This window comes from Salvelinus sp. IW2-2015, linkage group LG15 (assembly GCF_002910315.2).
Source record: "Salvelinus sp. IW2-2015 linkage group LG15, ASM291031v2, whole genome shotgun sequence".
NCBI classification, from domain to species: domain Eukaryota; kingdom Metazoa; phylum Chordata; class Actinopteri; order Salmoniformes; family Salmonidae; genus Salvelinus; species Salvelinus sp. IW2-2015.
In genome coordinates, this window is record NC_036855.1 from 18986150 (window position 1) to 19004867 (window position 18718).

The 18718-nt window shown below is 40.1% G+C and overlaps 1 protein-coding gene across 1 annotated transcript in view; it reads left to right on the forward strand.

Moving 5' to 3' along the window:
* Nucleotides 1–17733, forward strand: part of LOC111975196 (solute carrier family 15 member 4-like) — a 42506-nt gene extending 24773 nt beyond the window's left edge. The window contains exons 8-9 of the mRNA XM_024003422.2: nucleotides 6626–6784; nucleotides 15655–17733. Of these exons, the coding sequence (XP_023859190.1) occupies nucleotides 6626–6784; nucleotides 15655–15821 (326 nt within the window). The 3' untranslated portion in view covers nucleotides 15822–17733. The remainder of the gene's footprint in view (nucleotides 1–6625; nucleotides 6785–15654) is intronic.
* Nucleotides 17734–18718: the final 985 nt, after the last annotated feature.

The following is an 18718-nucleotide window of genomic DNA, read 5'->3' on the forward strand; positions in this document are numbered from 1 at the left end:
CCTTTTCAGTTTACCCGTAGAAATAAGTTGCATTTGTAAAGTATTTCAAGAAACTGGAAAACCTATATCAAGCAAGTATTTTTATATTCCACAAGTATTATCAGATTAACTGTTTTGTACAGATAATTATCAGACTCAAGTTACAAATGCTGGTAAACACTCAAATATAAATGCATTTCGTTTTTTTTTAAATCAGCAGCAACCCCACCCCCAAACTACTTCCTGCGGCTATGACTGTTGGGTAGAGAAGACAACGCGGCTACTAGTCAGACTCAATCTCACAGGCACTAACATGATTCGAGTTGCGTCACCATGGTAACCTCCCGCCCTTAAAGGGGCAGGTGAAATTGTGTCTCATTTGTGATATTTTGTTAGACTTGGGTCACAAATGAAATTAAGCAATATACCACATTTACACTACCATTCAAAAGTTTGGGATCAGTTACAAATGTATTAGTTTTTGAAAGAAGCACATTTTTTTGTCCATTAAAATAACATCAAATTGATCAGATATACAGTGTAGACATTGTTAATGTTGTAAATGACTATTGTAGCTGGAAACGGCAGATTTTTTTTTTTTTATAAAAAAAAAAAGGAATATCTAGATAGGCGTACAGAGGCCCATTATCAGCAAACATCACTCCTGTGTTTCAATGGCACGTTGTGTTAGCTAATCCAAGTTTATCAGAATAAAAGGCTAATTGATCATTAGAAAACCCTTTTGCAATTATGTTAGCACAGTTGAAAACTGTTGTTCTGATTAACCTTTCTGAACCACCCATCCCGGTATCGGGATAATTGTCATCAGCAACGCTGAATAGCATAGCGCCACAGTCAAATAATATTACTAGAAAATATTCATATTCATGAAATCACAAGTGCAATATTGCAAAACACAGCTTAGCCTTTTGTTAATCCACCTGTCGTCTCAGATTTTGAAATTATGCTTTACAGCGAAAGCAATACAAGCGTTTGTAAGTTTATCGATCGCTCGACAAAACATTGAGTACACTTAGCATCAGGTAACTTGGTCACGAAAATCAGAAAAGCAATCAAATTAATCGTTTACCTTTGATGATCTTCGGATGTTTTCACTCACGAGACTCCCAGTTAGACAACAAATGTTCCTTTTGTTCCATAAAGATATTTTTATATCCAAATACCTCCGTTCGTTTGGCGCGTTATGCTGAGAAATCCACAGGAAAAAGCGGTCACGACAACGCAGACAAAAATTCCAGATATTATCCATAATGTCCACAGAAACATGTCAATCCTCAGTTAGTTTTTCAAATATCTATTCGATAATATATCAACCGGGAGTGTTGGTTTTTCAATAGGACCGGGAGTAACAATGGCCGCCTTTCTCTGTTGCGCAAAACTCACTCTGAGAGCCCCCACCTATCCACTTACGCAATGTGATCGTTCTCGCTCATTTTTCAAAAATAAAAGCCTGAAACTATGTCTAAAGGCTGTTGACACCTTAGGGAAACCATAGAAAATGTAATCTGGTTGATATCCCTTTAAATGGGTGATAGGGATGCATAAGAACAGAAAGGTTTCCAAAACAGAGGCAATTCCTGATTGGATTTTCCTCAGGTTTTAGCCTGCAATATCAGTTCTGTTAAAAATTTTGACCGTTTTGGAAACTTTAGAGTGTTTTCTATCCTGATCTGACAATGATATGCATATTCTAGTTTTGATGGGGCTGAGAAATAGGCAGTTTCAAATGGGTACGTTTTTTAGCCAAAAACGAAAATACTGCCCCCTATACTTAAGAGGTTTTAAAGAAGCAATAACACTGGCCGCCTTTTGATTAGTTGAGTATCTGGAGCATCAGCATTTGTGTTTTTTTTTTACAGGCTCAAAATGGCCAGAAACTAAGAACTTTTTTCTGCAACTTGTCAGTCCAATGAAGGCTATTCCATGTGAGAAATTGCCAAGAAACTGAAGATATCGTACAACGCTGTGTACTACTCCCTTCACAGAACAGCGCAAACTGGCTCTAACCAGAATAGAAAGAGTGGGAGGCCCCGGTGCACAACTGAACAAGAGGACAAGTACATTAGTGTCTAGTTTGAGAAACAGACGCCTCACAAGTCCTCAACTGGCAGCTTCATTAAATAGTACCCGCAAAACACCAGTCTCAACGTCAACAGTGAAGAGGCGACTCCGGGATGCTGGCCTTCTAGGCAATAAAACTAGCCTTCTTTTTCTAATGATCAGTTAGCCTTTTAAAATTATAAACTTGGATTAGCTAACACAATGTGCCATTGGAACACAGGAGTGATGGTTGCGGATAATGGGCCTCTGTATGCCTACAATAGTCATTTACAACATTAAAAATGTCTACACTCTATTTCTGATAAATTTGATGTTATTTTAACGGACAAGAAATGTGCTTTTCTTTCAAAAACAAGGACATTTCAAAATGGCCCCAAACTTTTGAATGGTAGTGTATATACATTTTAGCAAAAATGTATAACCTGTTTTTGCTTTGTCATTATGGGGTAGGTGGGGTAGGTTCATAAGGGGGGGGACAAGTTAATCCATGTTCGAATAAGGCTGTAACGTAACAGAATTTGGAGAAAGTCAAGGGGTCTGAAGACTTGATGCTACAATATGGATCTGTAGAGAATTATTATGCCAACAATCATATGTTTGAAAGTTGTGCAGAAATCCTTTGCATGTCAAACTTTGTCATTCCTGTGTGTGGTGACACACTTTTCAACTGCAGAGCCTACAAGCACAAAATGACAGGCTAGGCTATTTTCTTCCTCTTGCCCTTGATTGAACAACTGTTGCTCCTAGATAGATGTTGGCGTCGTCATTTCATTGTCATCACCATAGCGATCGACTGAAGAACAGCTTTACTGTTGACTTYAGAACTTCTATTCACATGAGGAGCAAATCTTACAATCTGTCCTCCCTCATATCTTTGAAGGTTGAGGTATTGTTAGATGTAGATATTACATAAGCTGTCCATTTTGGCTCTACAAGCAGAGTGCCATTGAAATCAATAGAATCCTACCTCATTATTTTCTTTCTATTTCTCCTGAAATCATGATCATTACCAGGCTCGGGCTTCAGTTTCAGACAGATTTCAATTACCTGGATGACTGGGGTTGTTGACACCTCTCTCCATGCATGCGTCATCCTTCCATCTGTCTATTCGGTGCACTGTCATTGCAGTCACTTCGTCACTATATGTGTTTTTACATTGCATAGTTTCAAAAAATAGGTCCACAAGGTCTATTGTATCATATAAGAGGATTTTTTTTCTTCATTTTCTTCAACATGTCTTTCATACATAATCTCTATCATGTGTTAGTTATTGCTAGTTGTTTCTGGAGATTGTTTATTCTCTTCCTTAGCCCAAAAATGGCATCTCCACAAAGGAGACCTTTAGTCTTTGTATTGTGCCTCGCGGAGTAGACTGAAATGTGAGCCTGACGACTGAGTGGTCTGCCAAAGCATTCAACACTGTCTTGAGTGAAGCCCCCTGCATCCAGTCATCCACTTTCTTCTGGCACCCATAGACTGACTCAGTCTAAAGAAGTAACTGTGACTGTGTCATGGCCAAGAGCTCTGTGGATCCCCTAGATGCCATTACAATGGCCAACCATGTTGGTTGTTGTGGAGGGATTGGTGTCAATGGCAGCTCTGCCACCCTATGGCCCTTGGAAGCATTACTGCTTACAACTTCAACTAGGCCTAGTCCTAACCAGGGGACAAAGACGCAGTAGGTAGATATTGTGTGGCTGAGGGCGGATGCAAAGACATTGCACAGATACAAAGAAAATGAACTAACCGGATTAATTAAATTGAACATGATTAAGTTATGTTTGGTACAGCGTACACATTGGTTTGCCCGAGGTGTCTATTAYAAAACCACTGGCAGTCACACTTTACTCCAATATCAGAATGCCCATGAAATTGAAATACAGACAGAAGAAAGCTGTGGGGAGCCCTAAAATAAACTTCCCCCACTGGGGATATCTTCAAGGAAAATTGGTTGACTGAATTGTGACATATGTCTGGGAAAACAGTTTCCCCTTGGTCTTATTCTGTTTGAATAAATCCTTTTAATACATCTAGGTTCCCACCTCCCCCACTACAATTCCTTCAGCCTCAGAGGGACTAGTGTAATTCTGTGCTTATACACCACCCGCAGTTCTCCTGCTTTCAGGCACTAAGAATATACGAAAACTTTGCAAAATGATCCCCTCTGGGATTTTTAATTATGTATTGCTCTTTTGAAAATGTTAAAGGCTAATGTTATTTTCCAAGAAAGAAAAATCACCCCTGCAACACAGCCCTCGGGAGAAAGCTTAATAAAATATTTTAACTTTCTGGTTCCCTTTTGAATAATTCCGCCTCTTGGTGCAAGAAGGTCAGGCTGTTTTGTTTTGCGTATGGTTGGGAAGCGGACATCATTATTATTCCATCTCGACTTATTGTATCCACCTCCACATAGACAAGTAGGGAATTCATTGAAAATTGTCCTGCAAATACCTCTTTTCACTACAGATCCCATTGTACTGCTGTGCATTGTCCGAGAAACCTCATGCATTTCCCCTATGATATGTAGGCTATTACAGCTTTTTTCATTTGCTGTGAAAAGGTTACCCGAGGATACAAATAAAGAAATGTTTTCAGGTGGAAACAAATGGAAAGGTCAGGTATGTTGTGGCAGAGCATTTGACAGTGTAATAAAGTGTTCACGCCACATTATTTTTTTCTATTAGTAACGTTTATTTTGTTTCACTCCTCCCTCTGTATTGTAACAAGCTACGTTAGTCCCAGTCCAGGTAACTGTGAGAGTAGTCATGTATTGTAACAAGCTACGTTAGTCCCAGTCCAGGTGAGAGGAGTCATGTATCGTAACAAGCTACGTTAGTCCCAGTCCAGGTAACTGTGAGAGGAGTCATTTGTGTTTGTAACAAAAGCTACCGTTTAGTCCCAGTCCAGGTAACTGTGAGAGGAGTCATGTATCGTAACAAGCTACGTTAGTCCCAGTCCAGGTAACTGTGAGAGGAGTCATGTATTGTAACAAGCTACGTTAGTCCCAGTCCAGGTAACTGTGAGAGGAGTCATGTTTTGTAACAAGCTACGTTAGTCCCAGTCCAGGTAATGTGAGAGGAGTCATGTGTCGGCATGCATTTTTGTCGGTAATTTTTCCCACAGAGGAAGGTATGAAAAGGCATTCTTAAAACCCTATCAGGTTCCGAGACTCCATCAAAAATCAACTTCTCATGTATCTGACTTTCATTTATTTGCATGTCCAGCCCTTATTTAGCTTCACAATTAAGTATTTTACCATTTTATTTTCAGGGCAACCAGAGCTATAAGTAGATCACAAAATCATTTTGACACAAACGGATGCGTTCATTAGTTGTACTGACAAAAAAAAGGTCAGCCAAAGCAAAACCTTGATAAATGAATTTATATAAATGCTGTAAGTAAAAATTTTGCTCACTGGGAAATTAATATCCAACTAGTCAGAGACAAATGTGTGGCATTTGGAGTTTGACAGCCACTATGAGCTTATTATAGTATCCTGTGATTTCCTATAGTCTATGTGGAAGAACCCTTTACCTTCTAARGACTTTTGTGTAGCTTGTGAGTGTCAAAACATTTTATACTTACATGTTCCTGTGAGTCTCAGKTTTTCATAGATAGCTTTTAACAATTTGCACTCTACAGACATCCTTGTCTCAAAACCAGCTCTAGCTCAGCCCCCGTTAATCACACAGACTAATGGTTGATATCTACGYATGAAGAAGAAAGACTAATCCAATGGTAGATAAAKGCGCCAACGTTACAGTGGGACTCATTGGGTAACAGAGGCTCCCTAATCTCTCCTGACAGCTGCAGTTATAGGACCTAATTTGAAAAATCACAGGTTTGACGCGACATGAAATTATCAATGTCAGCTAGCAGGCAGGCAACTCTCATGGCAAAAGAAAAACTATTTGATCCCCTCTCTTGCTCTCCCTCCCTCCTCCTCAATCCCCTCCTCTGTCTCACGACACAAAATATTGAGGGACTTTTCGAGAAAGAATAGCAGCTGAATAGGTGCTTCAGACTGGTAGCCTGCTGGGGGGAGAACAGCTTTACGTTTCACTGATATTTAGCAGTCAAACAACGTTGCAGTGGGCCAAAGCCTCTATCTCATGTATATACAGTTGTCAAGTTGTTATGGACYAAAGGCCTGTTATTCTAATGTAAATCTAATCTCTAAATTGGAGCTCTACAGTGATTCATTGGAGTTGATTCCGTAGTGATTGTCCCTTGGCTACTGTGTCAAGGTGGGACCCATGGGTAATGAGTCATACTCACTGTGATACACAGTCTGCTGCTGCTGACCACTATACTACAGCCACATTCACACATGGCCAATGGGCTGTCCTCTGCCAAAGTCATCGAAAAAACACTTTGAACTGTTCATCACCCCCAGCCAGGGTACAAATATGGATGTTGTTTGCCCAGAGTCTAGAAATGTGTTTGGATCAATGTTAGCATCAGTCAATGTTTACTCTGTATGGCCAGATGTACTGCATGAGGGTTTACTTGTTAGTATTTATAGTTTATTCGATGAGTTAAGTGTCTCCGTCTCCTCTTCCAGGTCTGGAGTTTGCCTACTTAGCTGCCCCCAGGTCCATGCAGAGTGCCATCATGGGGCTGTTCTTCTTCTTCTCTGGGATTGGCTCCTTCGTGGGTTCCGCCCTACTGTCCATAGTCTCCCTCAAGGGGATTGGCTGGATGTCCTCCCACAAGGATTTTGGTAAGAGAGCAAACACACAGCCAATACAAGCTCTTAAAGCAGGTTCTTATGAAACAATGTTCATTACTCATGTTAGAGGAGGTGGACAGGCTCTTCAGAGAGAAGCAATGTGATTGAGAATGATGGTGCATTGTATCGACTCAGCCTGCATAATGATCTGTATACGGACTCTAGGGAAACCTGTCGGCGCAATGGGCCTTAAACATAGCCTCTGAACTGCTATCAACACACTGGTCATTGATCTTTATGAACACAGTTTTCCGGGGATGAGGAAAACTATGATATTATGCTTCTCATGCACAATGTCTTGTGTTTTTATAGATGTTACTGTAAAATTGGTTTGACAGAACATCATCAGTGTGACAAATTACTGTTGTCCTCATATAGCAGAACACCGTATTGACACTTGGATTACTTCAGCAGTATTTAGTCTCACAACGTCAACATAAATGTATTTCCTGGGGGACAAGAACTTTCATGTCTCGTCCTGATTTTAAAATCTACTCAAGGAGTTAGTAAATTAGTTGATCCGGAAAGGAAAAATTACCTGATTCAATTATTTTGTTTTAACAGCGTTTTCCGTAATAAATAGAGATGTCAGACTAACAACAAAATGTTTGTGTAACTCTGTCGTAGTGTTAGAATAAATGGCATGGCGCTGGCAGCAAATGGATGTGTTCCCTGGTGAGAGAAGCCTCCTGGCCCAAATGCACTTTCCTGGTAGTGTGCGGTAAATAAGACCGCACTGTAAATTGTTTACCCATAAACACCTAATAGCTCATTTAATACAGTGTGCCGACAGGTTGGGAGGTATTTTTGATGATGTAAGCACTTGGAGATGCTGGCATGGCTTCCTAAATCCATCCCTCGCCTTTCCTAGGGGCCGTTTGTTTAGTAAGCATCATTTGATTGTTAAACGAGACCCCAGTTTGCCTGCGAGCTTTCTTTCTCTCGCTCACTCTCCTTTTTGAAAAAGTAATTTAAAGAGAGACCGAACAGCGTAAGGCGGTCGATCAAACAGATAAACATCCAGGTGGCCAAAGCTTTAGCCTCAAAGCCTGTCAGAAATCAGTTTGTTGTGCTGTTGTCTTTTCCACTTACTTTGCTGGGCTTTACCGGTCTCTACCCCCCCCCCCCCCCCCCCCCCCCCCCCCCTCCAGCGCTCTTATTTACATGGCTGAGGGGTGTGTGATGCGGAGGCGGAGCGAAGTGGAGTGAAGCATGGATTACTCAGCTCACCAAGCTCCTGTTTAGAGTGGTGCAGGCTTGGGGACAGACACCCAGTATTAATCACAGGCTGGGGGCCTGATTACACAGCCCACTCCTCTTAAGTAAAGCTGCCACTGGGGCACACCAGAGAGCTGGCAAGCTAGCTAGCTACCTCCTTGGCATGCTGGAGGCTACTACTCACCTCTCTGTCACACTACACCACCTCCTCTCTTCTAATCCACATAAACTAGCAGCAGACATGCACAGGTAGAGAAGCAAAGTTAGATACATTGATACAGACAAAATCTGTCCAAATGTAAAAGCATATGCTTTTGGTAACTAGTATTTGTATTATGTATTCGACTTGGTGACGCCACATACTGTATGACTGGTCATTATCACATTCCTTTATGTGGTCCTAGAAAAGGCAGCCATCGTCTCCTCTGAGGGAGACTGCCATGTGCTCAGTTAACCCCACGGGTAAAGTCAACGAAAGGTCAACCTTCTGCCTACCTAAAGATGGTTTATTCTGCTGAAATGGGTGCTCTTTCAGTTGTTGCCCAATGCATTTATTCATATATCATTGACTTTTAGGAACACAACGCGTGATGCTCTGAGTATGTAGCTGCAGTCAAGACCAGGAAATGGCCTTTTATTTTTATTGTACCGCGTTCAAGTCCTGACTGATCCAGGATCAGATGTCAGGGGATTTTGGACATTCACAGTTTGGGTTGAGACCCTCATATCCTGCTCACGGACCATTGGGTGACGCTTAGTGAAATGTCAGTGTTTTAATGGGGGAGCAAAGGTTCCAGAAAAGGAGAAATGCTCAGAGCTATTCATCTTTCAAGAACTCTTGAGATTACAGCTACAGTATCAGGTATTCTTAATAATATGATACACTATGTATGTGGACAACTATTCGTCAAACATTTCACTCCAAAATCATGGGCATTAATATGGAGTTGGTCCCCCCTTTGCTGCTATAACAGCCTCCACTCTTCTGGGAAGGCTTTCCACTAGATGTTGGAACATTGCTGCYGGGACTTGCTTCCATTTAGCCACAAGCATTAGTGAGGTCGGGCACTGATGTTGGGCGATTAGGCCTGGCTCGCAGTCGGCGTTCCAATTCATCCCAAACGTGTTCGATGGGGTTGAGGTCAGGGRTCTGTGCAGGCCAGTCAAGTTCTTCCACACTGATCTCGACAAATGGACCTTGCTTTTGTGATCAGGGGCATTGTCATGCTGAAACAGGAAAGGGCCTTCCCCAAACTGTTGCCACACGGTTGGAAACACAGAATTGTCTAGAATGTCATTGTATGCTGTAGCGTTTACATTTCCTTTCACTGGAATTAAGGGGCCTAGCCCAAACCATGAAAAACAGCCCCAAACCATTATTCCTCCTCCACCACATTTTTACAGTTGSCACTATGSATTCGGGTAGGTACAGTGGTTCCTCCTTTAAAAGTTGCAGCGTACTGCAGCGCAGCTTGTATGGTGCCACAGAATTCTATGGCGCGTTATTTAAGTGTGAACCACTGGTACCATTAATGCTAGTTAGTGCTAGTTTGACCACCAGAGGGCATCTTTGAGAAGCATTTGGTAGCCTTCAATAATGGTATAATTTGGTAGCCTTTAATAATTTGATTAATATTATGGTGTTTCTATTCCAAGTAAAACGAAAAACCCTCTGGGTTTCCGTTAGGATGGAACGGAAAATATGGCGCTGTACAACGTGACAATCAGGAGTACAGTACTGGTCTATTTAGCTAAAGAWTCCAGTGTCTTGCGGGCACGCGGGAGACTGGGGTTCATTTCCCGACGGGGAGGAAGGAGTAGGCTGTCCTTGTAAATAAGAATTTGTTCTTAACTGACTTGCCTAGGTAAATAAAGGTTACACTAAGAGCATAACATTTAAACACCCTAATTTTCTAATTCTAGTTTAGTCTAACTAATACCCAAACAGAGATTTTAGTGAAAATAAAAATCTCATTGATTTTATCAAGACCAGTCCCCATGCTTGTCTCAGAGCAGTGCGAAACGGTGCTAAAATAGTTTTAGGCTATTGCTTCAAATCCTTCTAACTTCAATATGCTCTTTAAATAAATAAGACCTACACCACTTTTAACAGCACATTACTCAACACTAGTGAGACTCCTGTTGCCTACGGTAGACCTACAGTATTTTGAAAAACATGACGTGACTCTCCGCCAATAATTACATAGAGGATTGGAGGATATTTCTGTAATTCAGTGATATTTATTCCCATAGTAATTCGTTATGGATCCATAATAAACATTGGCATTTTGAAAGAGTATTTTTATCATTTTATTAATGAAAGCATAAAGATGCCATTATTAGTTACTTTGTTTTAGTTTGAACCTGCAGACTGGCACTAAGAACAGAACAGCGGCAACGTTTCCCTAGTCTGCGCCATTATTAGTGCAATGCCCCTTAAAGTGTTGCCAGTATGGCGGGGTGGGGGTCCACCCCTTCCCCGTTCCTCCTCCTCCCTTCCCCATGGGATAGGTCGGTCTTCTGTGCACGGCTCTTTGCTGTCTACATTTTTTTTTCTGAGGTCTTGGCTGATTTCTTTTGATTTTTCCATGATGTCAAGCAAAGAGGCAATGAGTTTGAAGGTAGGCCTTGAAATACATCCACAGGTACACCTCCAATTGACTCAAATGATGTCAATTAGCCTATCAGAAGCTGCTAAAGCCATCACATAATTTTCTGGAATTTTCCAAGCTGTTTAAAGGCACAGTCAACTTCTGACCCACTGGACCCACTGGAATTTTGATACAGTGAATTATAAGTGAAATAATCTGTCTGTAAACAATTGTTGGAAAAATTACTTGTGTCATGCGCAAAGTAGATGTGCTAACCGACTTGCCAAAACTATAACTTGTGGAGTGGTTGAAAAACGAGTTTAAATGACTCCAACCTAAGTGTATGTAAACTTCCAACTTCAACTGTACATGTAAATACTACAGCAAAATGTCTCCCTTTGAAAGGAAAAAAAATCAGAGTTTTTTTTATGCTGTAAATGCCATCTGATCAACTCTCAATAACTATGAATCTAACAGCAGAAGCCTGTTATTTCCTTTAATGGTTTCAGAGTTCTGCATAGTGAGTTCTCTATAGATAAGCTAATAATGGTATTGATAGATACAATTATCAATGTATTTACAATTACCGATACTCATGATTGCTCTACTGAATCCATTTCGTCTAGACAATCCAGAAGTTTTCCAGCAGAATATGTTCAGGCACAGTTGAAAACATAACCTGCATTGATCCCCTTCACTAAATTAATTTTGTACCAGAAAATGGTATTGAATGCCTTGTAGTGTGAAACTGTTGGAACATTGCATTGAGAGCTTAAATGTATTGATCAATTTCAAAAACCTTAAATTGATATTGACATGATCCATCTCTGCACAACATGACTTGCTCAAATACAGTACAACAGCCCAGCCATACAGTGGCGTGGTTATTGCCACACACACTGTAAAAAAGACCCTTGGGCCACACAGCTGTGGCTGAAGACCATCTCAGGGGTCTGTGTTATTATTATTATTGCATAATGAACTCATCGTGGTGGCTAGAATCATATTCAGAGGCAAACAGACACAGAAGTTCCCTTCAGCGTCTCAACTCTGGGTAGCGCTGCGTTCCTCCTACATATCGATTGAGTTGCACTTTTCCCTCCCCTACTCAGCATTTGGCTGTTTTAAATACTTGGAAAATATTTATGTGATTCGTTAATGGTTTATAAATGTTTTTTCTTTTGCTGCCGTAATTACCACACTTTTGAAAGTGCTTAGCAGCCAAGTGGGCTCTGGGGGGGGGGGGGGGGGGGGSATGGGCGTGAGGGAGAGAGGGAGGCAGACTAATGAAATTCGGTAAGTACCATTACAAAAAATGTAAACCTTGCGCAATTTTTCAAACACACCCCATAAACACGTTTTTCGCTAATCAGTCGTCCCCTGATATTCCACCGGAGCCAGTTATATTACTTATTCTCCAGTGATGTTTATTGAATCTATAAAACACTACACAATTAAGGTCAATGAATGGGGTGCTCTTTCACCTCAACATGTATTTATTCAGCTGCAAGGATATGCATATTCTTGGTACCATTTGAAAGGAAAKKCTTTGAAGTTTGTGGAAATGTGAATTGAATGTAGGAGAATATAACACAATAGATCTGGTAGAAGAAATTACAAAGAAAAAAACAACCGGTCTTTTTCTACCACCATCCATTTGAATGCAAGAGAAAGGTCATAGTTCTAGCCATCACTCTGGTTGTAATTCCGATAGTGTCCACAAGATGGCAGCAGTGTATATGCAACGTTTCAGATGGATAACTTGAAGAATGACTGACCGACAAGACTTTTAGTGTGAAGTCCCCAGAGACATTTGGGCAAATGGCATATTCCATTTTTCTGCAAGAATATCGTCAAATCTGTATACTTGGACGATATACTTAGCTTTCTAAGTATTAGTAGCCATATTAMAAGTTCAACATTTGCAAAACAACCAGTTTTCATAACTTCATAACTCTGAATATCCTTAACATTTTTGTCCAAAATTAAAAGGCATGCTGTCGTACAAGGTTAGCACCTACATTTTACAACATATACATGGTTTCCGGATACTCCCGTAAAGCCCAGCTCATTGGCTATCTAGCTAGCTTTGTTTGACCCCGATTTGACAARGATACAGCCGTTCAAGTGATGGCGTGCCATGAAGGCGTCGCTCTCTGACCAAATATGGTGTCCTACAGGATGTACTACACCCCTAATGAAATAGTGAAGTCTTGTTACCTTCTAGGATCTCTGAGGAATAGATAGGAACGTGATTTGACTRGTTCAAACAACGTTTAGGSTGAGATTTTCACAGATTCCTTTCTTTGCAAATTGAACGAGTGGTAATACAAAATCAATCGTGCGTGCTATATGGACCTTTTTTAGGATATGAAAAATGATTTTATCTAACAAAACGACACTTCATGTTATCTCTGGGACTCTTTGGTTGATAAATCAAAGCAAGATTTCAGAATGTAAGTACACGTTTCACCTTCAGAGGTGAATATTTCAAACCTATCGTGTTGAAAAAGTGTTTTGTTGTTAGGAMCTCTCCTCAAACAATAGCATYGCATTTTTTCGCAGTAATAGCTACTGTAAATTGGACAGTGCAGTTATATTAACAAGATYTAAGACACTTATATGTACCAACGTGTTGTTTCTCTAAAATCTGCGATCTTGACATAACGRGCTGAATGATTTACAACTGTCCCATTGYCYGAACGCCGATCCTTAAGTTAAGGTCAATGAATGGGGTGTTCTTTCCCCTCAACATGTTTTTATTCAGCTGCAGTTCTGCCTTGGCCTCTCTGCTCTCCCAGTCCCCTTAAAGCCATCACCCCTGTTTAATTAAAGCTGTGCTTGCAGACTCTGAGTGTCAGCTATCGATTTGAAATACAAGCAGCAGACTCTCTGCCAGTATATCCATACCCCCTGTGCTAGCTTGCTGTGCTTACTGTTTTATTCCCTATGAATTATTCAACATTACGTCGGAATCTATTCTTTGGTATTTTACTTACATTTTAAACATGCCACAGCTTGAGTGAGGCGGGGAGCATAAAAAAAAGGCCTGAGATGGAAAAAGATTTAGTGTTTGGCTCCTCCATGCTATTTCTACACTGATACACTGGTGGACCTTTACCTATTGTAGAATCACAAAATGACTGTCGCCAGTCTAATCAGGAGAGACATTTCCTGTCCTTTTGAATGTTAGATGAAATGTTTTCAATTAGTGAAATTACATTCACATAGATGGGCAGCACTGTTCAATCGTATGTCATTTCTAACAACATGGTTTAAGGTCCAATGCAGCCGTTTTTATCTCAATATCAAATCATTTCCGCATCACAATTAAGGACCTTACTGTCATTTGTTTTCAGTTAAGATGGTCAAAAAGAAACAAATAGCTTCTTAGCCAAGATACATTTCTCATGCAAGAAATTTACTAGGACTGTCTGGGAGTGGTCTGASGTGGAGAGCGGAGAACTGAAAATGTGCTCTTATTGGCAGAGGTTTGGAACAGCCGTCAAATGAATAGCTGTGATTTGCATTAGAAGTGCCTCTGGCTGAACAGCAAGGCCAGTAAACCAGACTGCCAGGGGTGGAAAGCTTCTCTAATGCCAACAAAATTGTCAGACAATGTTCCGTTTAAGTTTCAAAATGGAGGATTTAGTGCAGCTGTCGGCTTTTCCCTTCATGTCAAACTATAGCGGGGGAAAAACAAGATTTTGTTTAGAATTCCCTTCCAGTGTTTGTTTGAATAGGGACAACTAATTAGCAGTGCCAACATTCAGAAGTAAATACTGCAATAGCTGGGTGCAAAAATAAACCTCGGAAAGAGGCTTCTTAGTAATGATCCACTGCTGAAACTGGAGCCTGGTGATATTTAACTGAGAAAGAAGGGTGCCAATTTATCTTATTAAGACCGAAAGGGTAATATTGTCTTGGACAATTTGAATTCTATAGTACTACAGATACAAGGTGGTGAGTTGCTGAGTTGCTCTAACGAGGGTCTATGTAGGAGAGATGTCAACCAGTCGGTTTGTACTGAAAATGGTCAGATTTTCTATGACATGCTGCGCCAGTGTCTCCAATACACACACACACAGCTCCTATTTCAATCCCACTAAGCCAGAGTGAAGGTCAAACAAGGAAGTGAGCATCATTGTGATTTTAGCTTTTTATTGCATCTGTTCCTCTGAGGAAACAGTCCTTTAATAGTGTTGAGACCCTGCCTCGCCTTACAGCTGAGGGTCCAGACTGTTCTGTTATTTCTCAAGCTTAAATCCCAGATCCTCAATAATACCCTCCATATGATCATTGAAGTTTGGGGTCAAACTGCGTCGAACATCTCAAAAGTAAATAAGACCAGACGCAAGCAGCTTCCCTCTGCACTTTGACAGAGCTGTTTCTTCTCATGCACAAGCCACTGCAGACAGATCTCCTTTCATTTATCTCGAAAGAGCGAGCTAAACATGGAAACAGAACAACTTTTGTTGCCATGTGACATTGCCAGGTTATGCCCATGCAGATGTAGGGTCTTAATTTGATAAKTTTTGTTGCTGTGGTGTATTTGTAGTGTATTTGAGTTTTACAAATGCTTCTAAAGTTTGTAATTTCCTCTTACAAATTTGACTTGATTTGCCCTAACCAAAAATGTATCAACCCCTACAAAAATGGCCATAATCCACATAATAATACACTTTTCCTGTTGCTGCAGGATTATTTTCATGCTGTAGCAAACTGGCTCAAATTAAGATCCTACATCTGTATGCCTGAATTAACAGTATGTATCCCTTTAATGTGGTACACTGCTTTGTGATGTTGCGGTCATGCTCCCATCCATCTGACTCTTTCTCCCTCTCTGCAGGTTGCATCAACCACTGCTGTTTGTCATGTTTTGCTCTTTCAATTCCCCTTATTTATTGTGACTCACGATTTATGACATCTGCATCATACCCTCTTCTCTTTCCATCTCTTCCTCTCTGCAGGTTCTTGTATTGTCTCTTTCTGAGATGTTGCACTGATTTCTGTCATAATGCCCTGTGCCTCACCCTCTCTCCCTCCCTCTAGGTAACATCAATGACTCCCAGCTCAACTACTACTTCTTCCTGCTAGCGGGGATCCAGGGCCTCACCCTGCTTGTCTTCCTCATCGTGTCGGTCAAGTACGACAAACAGAAGAGTAGTAGAGCAGGAAGTCAGAGGCAGGGTATCACTTCATCTTGGTCCCATGACTGACCCCTGTCCATCTGACCTCACCCTACCTGCCTTAGTTTGTAGTAGTTAGTGCCAGAACACCTGCCTGATTTGGTACTGGACTCCCTAAAAACATGCCACTTCAATACAGATATGACCAGAAGTTACTTTTCGAAGCAGGTTAAGAGAGCATTTTATCCAACTCTAACCCTTTTCCTAACCTTAACCTAATTCTCCTAACCTGCTATGTTAATTTTCCTAACCCTTTACGAAAAAGTCCCCTTCCGGTCGTAGCTGTATCAAAGTGACGTGTTTTTAGGGAATCTCGATTTGGTATTGGATAGAGTTTGTTCTTTTTACTTAATGGGTTTGTAAGACTATTACATTTTCAAAGCAAAAATATATTTTTACTGTACACTCGCACATCCCTCACATGAGATCAAGTTCATGTTAATGTATATTTATTGTACAGTACCTTATTTAAAACATCATTACTGTGTTTGATCAGGGTTCCCTTGAATATGAATGGTGTAATTTTCAATAATTTAAACCAATTATTTAACGTAAGCTGATCAAATTAATTACAAATAGCTCACTCCTATTGTCAGATAAGTAAGCATTACACGAATGTGGCCTTTTCACTGGTGCCATAGATCAATGAACAATTTAAAACAAGGCACACCATTTTGAAAAACTTTTGAGGCTTCTTCAACTGACTGATCAGGTTTGTACTCTTGCTTGTTTTCTCTTAAATCCTTTCTTTGATCATTTGCACTAGAGGAATTGTGCCATTTTCACACTGTATTGAACATTATTCAATTGTGATTAGGGGCTTGGTGTTTGCTATATTACTTGTATAAACTTGTTTATGATTGGCATGTAAAGGTTAAATAGAAAAGTTATTTACATTTTTTTGCTAACCATTATTTTCACCTACTGTATGTGTTTTCAATATGGAYCTATGTTTTCAGTCTTTAATTTTGATGTCATACTGTTGCTTATACACTGAGTGTACAAAACATTAGGAACAACCTTCCAAATATTGAGTTGCACCCCCTTTTGCCCTCAGAACAGCCTCAATTCTGGACTCTACAAGGRGTCGAAAGTGTGCCACATGTTGACTCCAATACTTCCCACAGTTGTCAAGTTGGCTGGATCTCCTTTGGGAGGTGGACCATTCTTGACACACAGGGAACTGTATCAAACACAAACCGGGGCGCCTGGCACCTACTACCATACCCCGTTCAAAGGCAATTTTGTCTTGCCCATTCACCCTCTGAATMGCTCGCATACACAATCCATGTCTCAATTGTCTCTAGGCTTAAAAATCATTCTTTAACCTGTCTCCTCCCCTTCATCTACACCTGATTTTGAAGTGGATTTAACAAGTGACATCAATAAGGGATCCTGGTCAGTCTGTCATGGAAAAAGCGGGTGTTCCACATTTTTTGTACACTGTGTATACATATACTTTGTCTTTTAGGCGTTGATCTAGAGTTACTTAAATATCAAAGGTATTTCTTTAATTAAATTTGCCTGCTAAATCCATGAATAAGGTTTAAGACTACTACTTTTCGACTATGCAATGGTTTAATCAAACTTTAATCTGATTACAAAAAAAATGTATGACATTAAATGTATATATTGCCAGTTCGTTCAACTTGAAAACCATTTTGGTATATTTACCATCATCATTTACTCGGACTAATCATCCCTAGCCAGCAATGACACAATATCGTGTTGCTGAAACGGGATATTCTGTGATTGCTGCAGCAGAAAACGACGTGAATTGTATCGTGAAAGTAAATGTTTTCATTAAGTTGACATTAGTTCAGACTGAACCACAATTTTACAGTTACCAGTTTCTTTATGCACTTGGGGTGAAGGTTAAAATGAAAATGTTAATTTGCAGTATTAGTCTGACTGTTGACAATGTCTAGCCTCAGATTTGGATGTGTTAATAAATGTCTGTAGTCAGCACATCGTGTCCTTATGGATAGACTGCACTTTTACATACTGTAGCTTTTGGGGGTTGTGACTAATGTATACTTATCATATGGTAGACAATGTTCAGAGCCTCACTCCATGTAATCCCTCTCATGTAGTTGGTATATTTCACCCCAGTCAAAGCTCTTTAATCGTTGACTCTGGCACTACAAAACTATGTATGTTCTGTTAAATAGCAAGATCCACAATGTTTTTCCCTTTTACCCGACAAGTGATTGTTTAGCAGCAATCTGCATGTTTGCTTTACCTACAGTAGACCTAAGTGCAAAAAGTTAAAGCTGAAAGTAAGGTATTTTACAAACCAAAATCTACTCAGGGTTCAAGGGAGGTAGAATAATTGAATTATTAAAGACTATCAATACAATTGTTATGAAGAGTTAGTAAACTGTCTTTGAGATGTCATGAAGTATAGTTGTTTACAGATTCTCAGGTTGGTGGCTTGAATTGACCTTTTTAGCTAACACATTGAAACCATTTACTAACTCATTGACAATGACTGAAAACATTATTTTGGCTGTTTTATTATAGTGTTTGTTGGATGAATGGTGGTTCTTTTTTTTGTGTCAACTTAACAGCTTTTGAAGAAACATTTTCTGAAAATGTATTCTGTTTTAATGATGCTGCAGCATTGGTATTTAGAATGTTTTTTGTGGGGTTATTTTTGCTAATAAAATATTAAAATCGGTCTTTCCTACATTCGATTCTCTAAAGGAAACACTTTGTTTGAGATTGCTTATCCTTTAGGACTTGTAATGATTGACGTCTATTTTAAAGATGGGTAAATGCCAAACCATAAGCATTTTAGTCATATTGATGCTGTATGTTTTACAACTGTATGTTAACTGTTATGGTAGCATTAGCATATATTTGCCATAATCAGGGTTATATTATTTATCGATTACGGTAAGCCTCTTCCAGTCCTTTGTTACCCT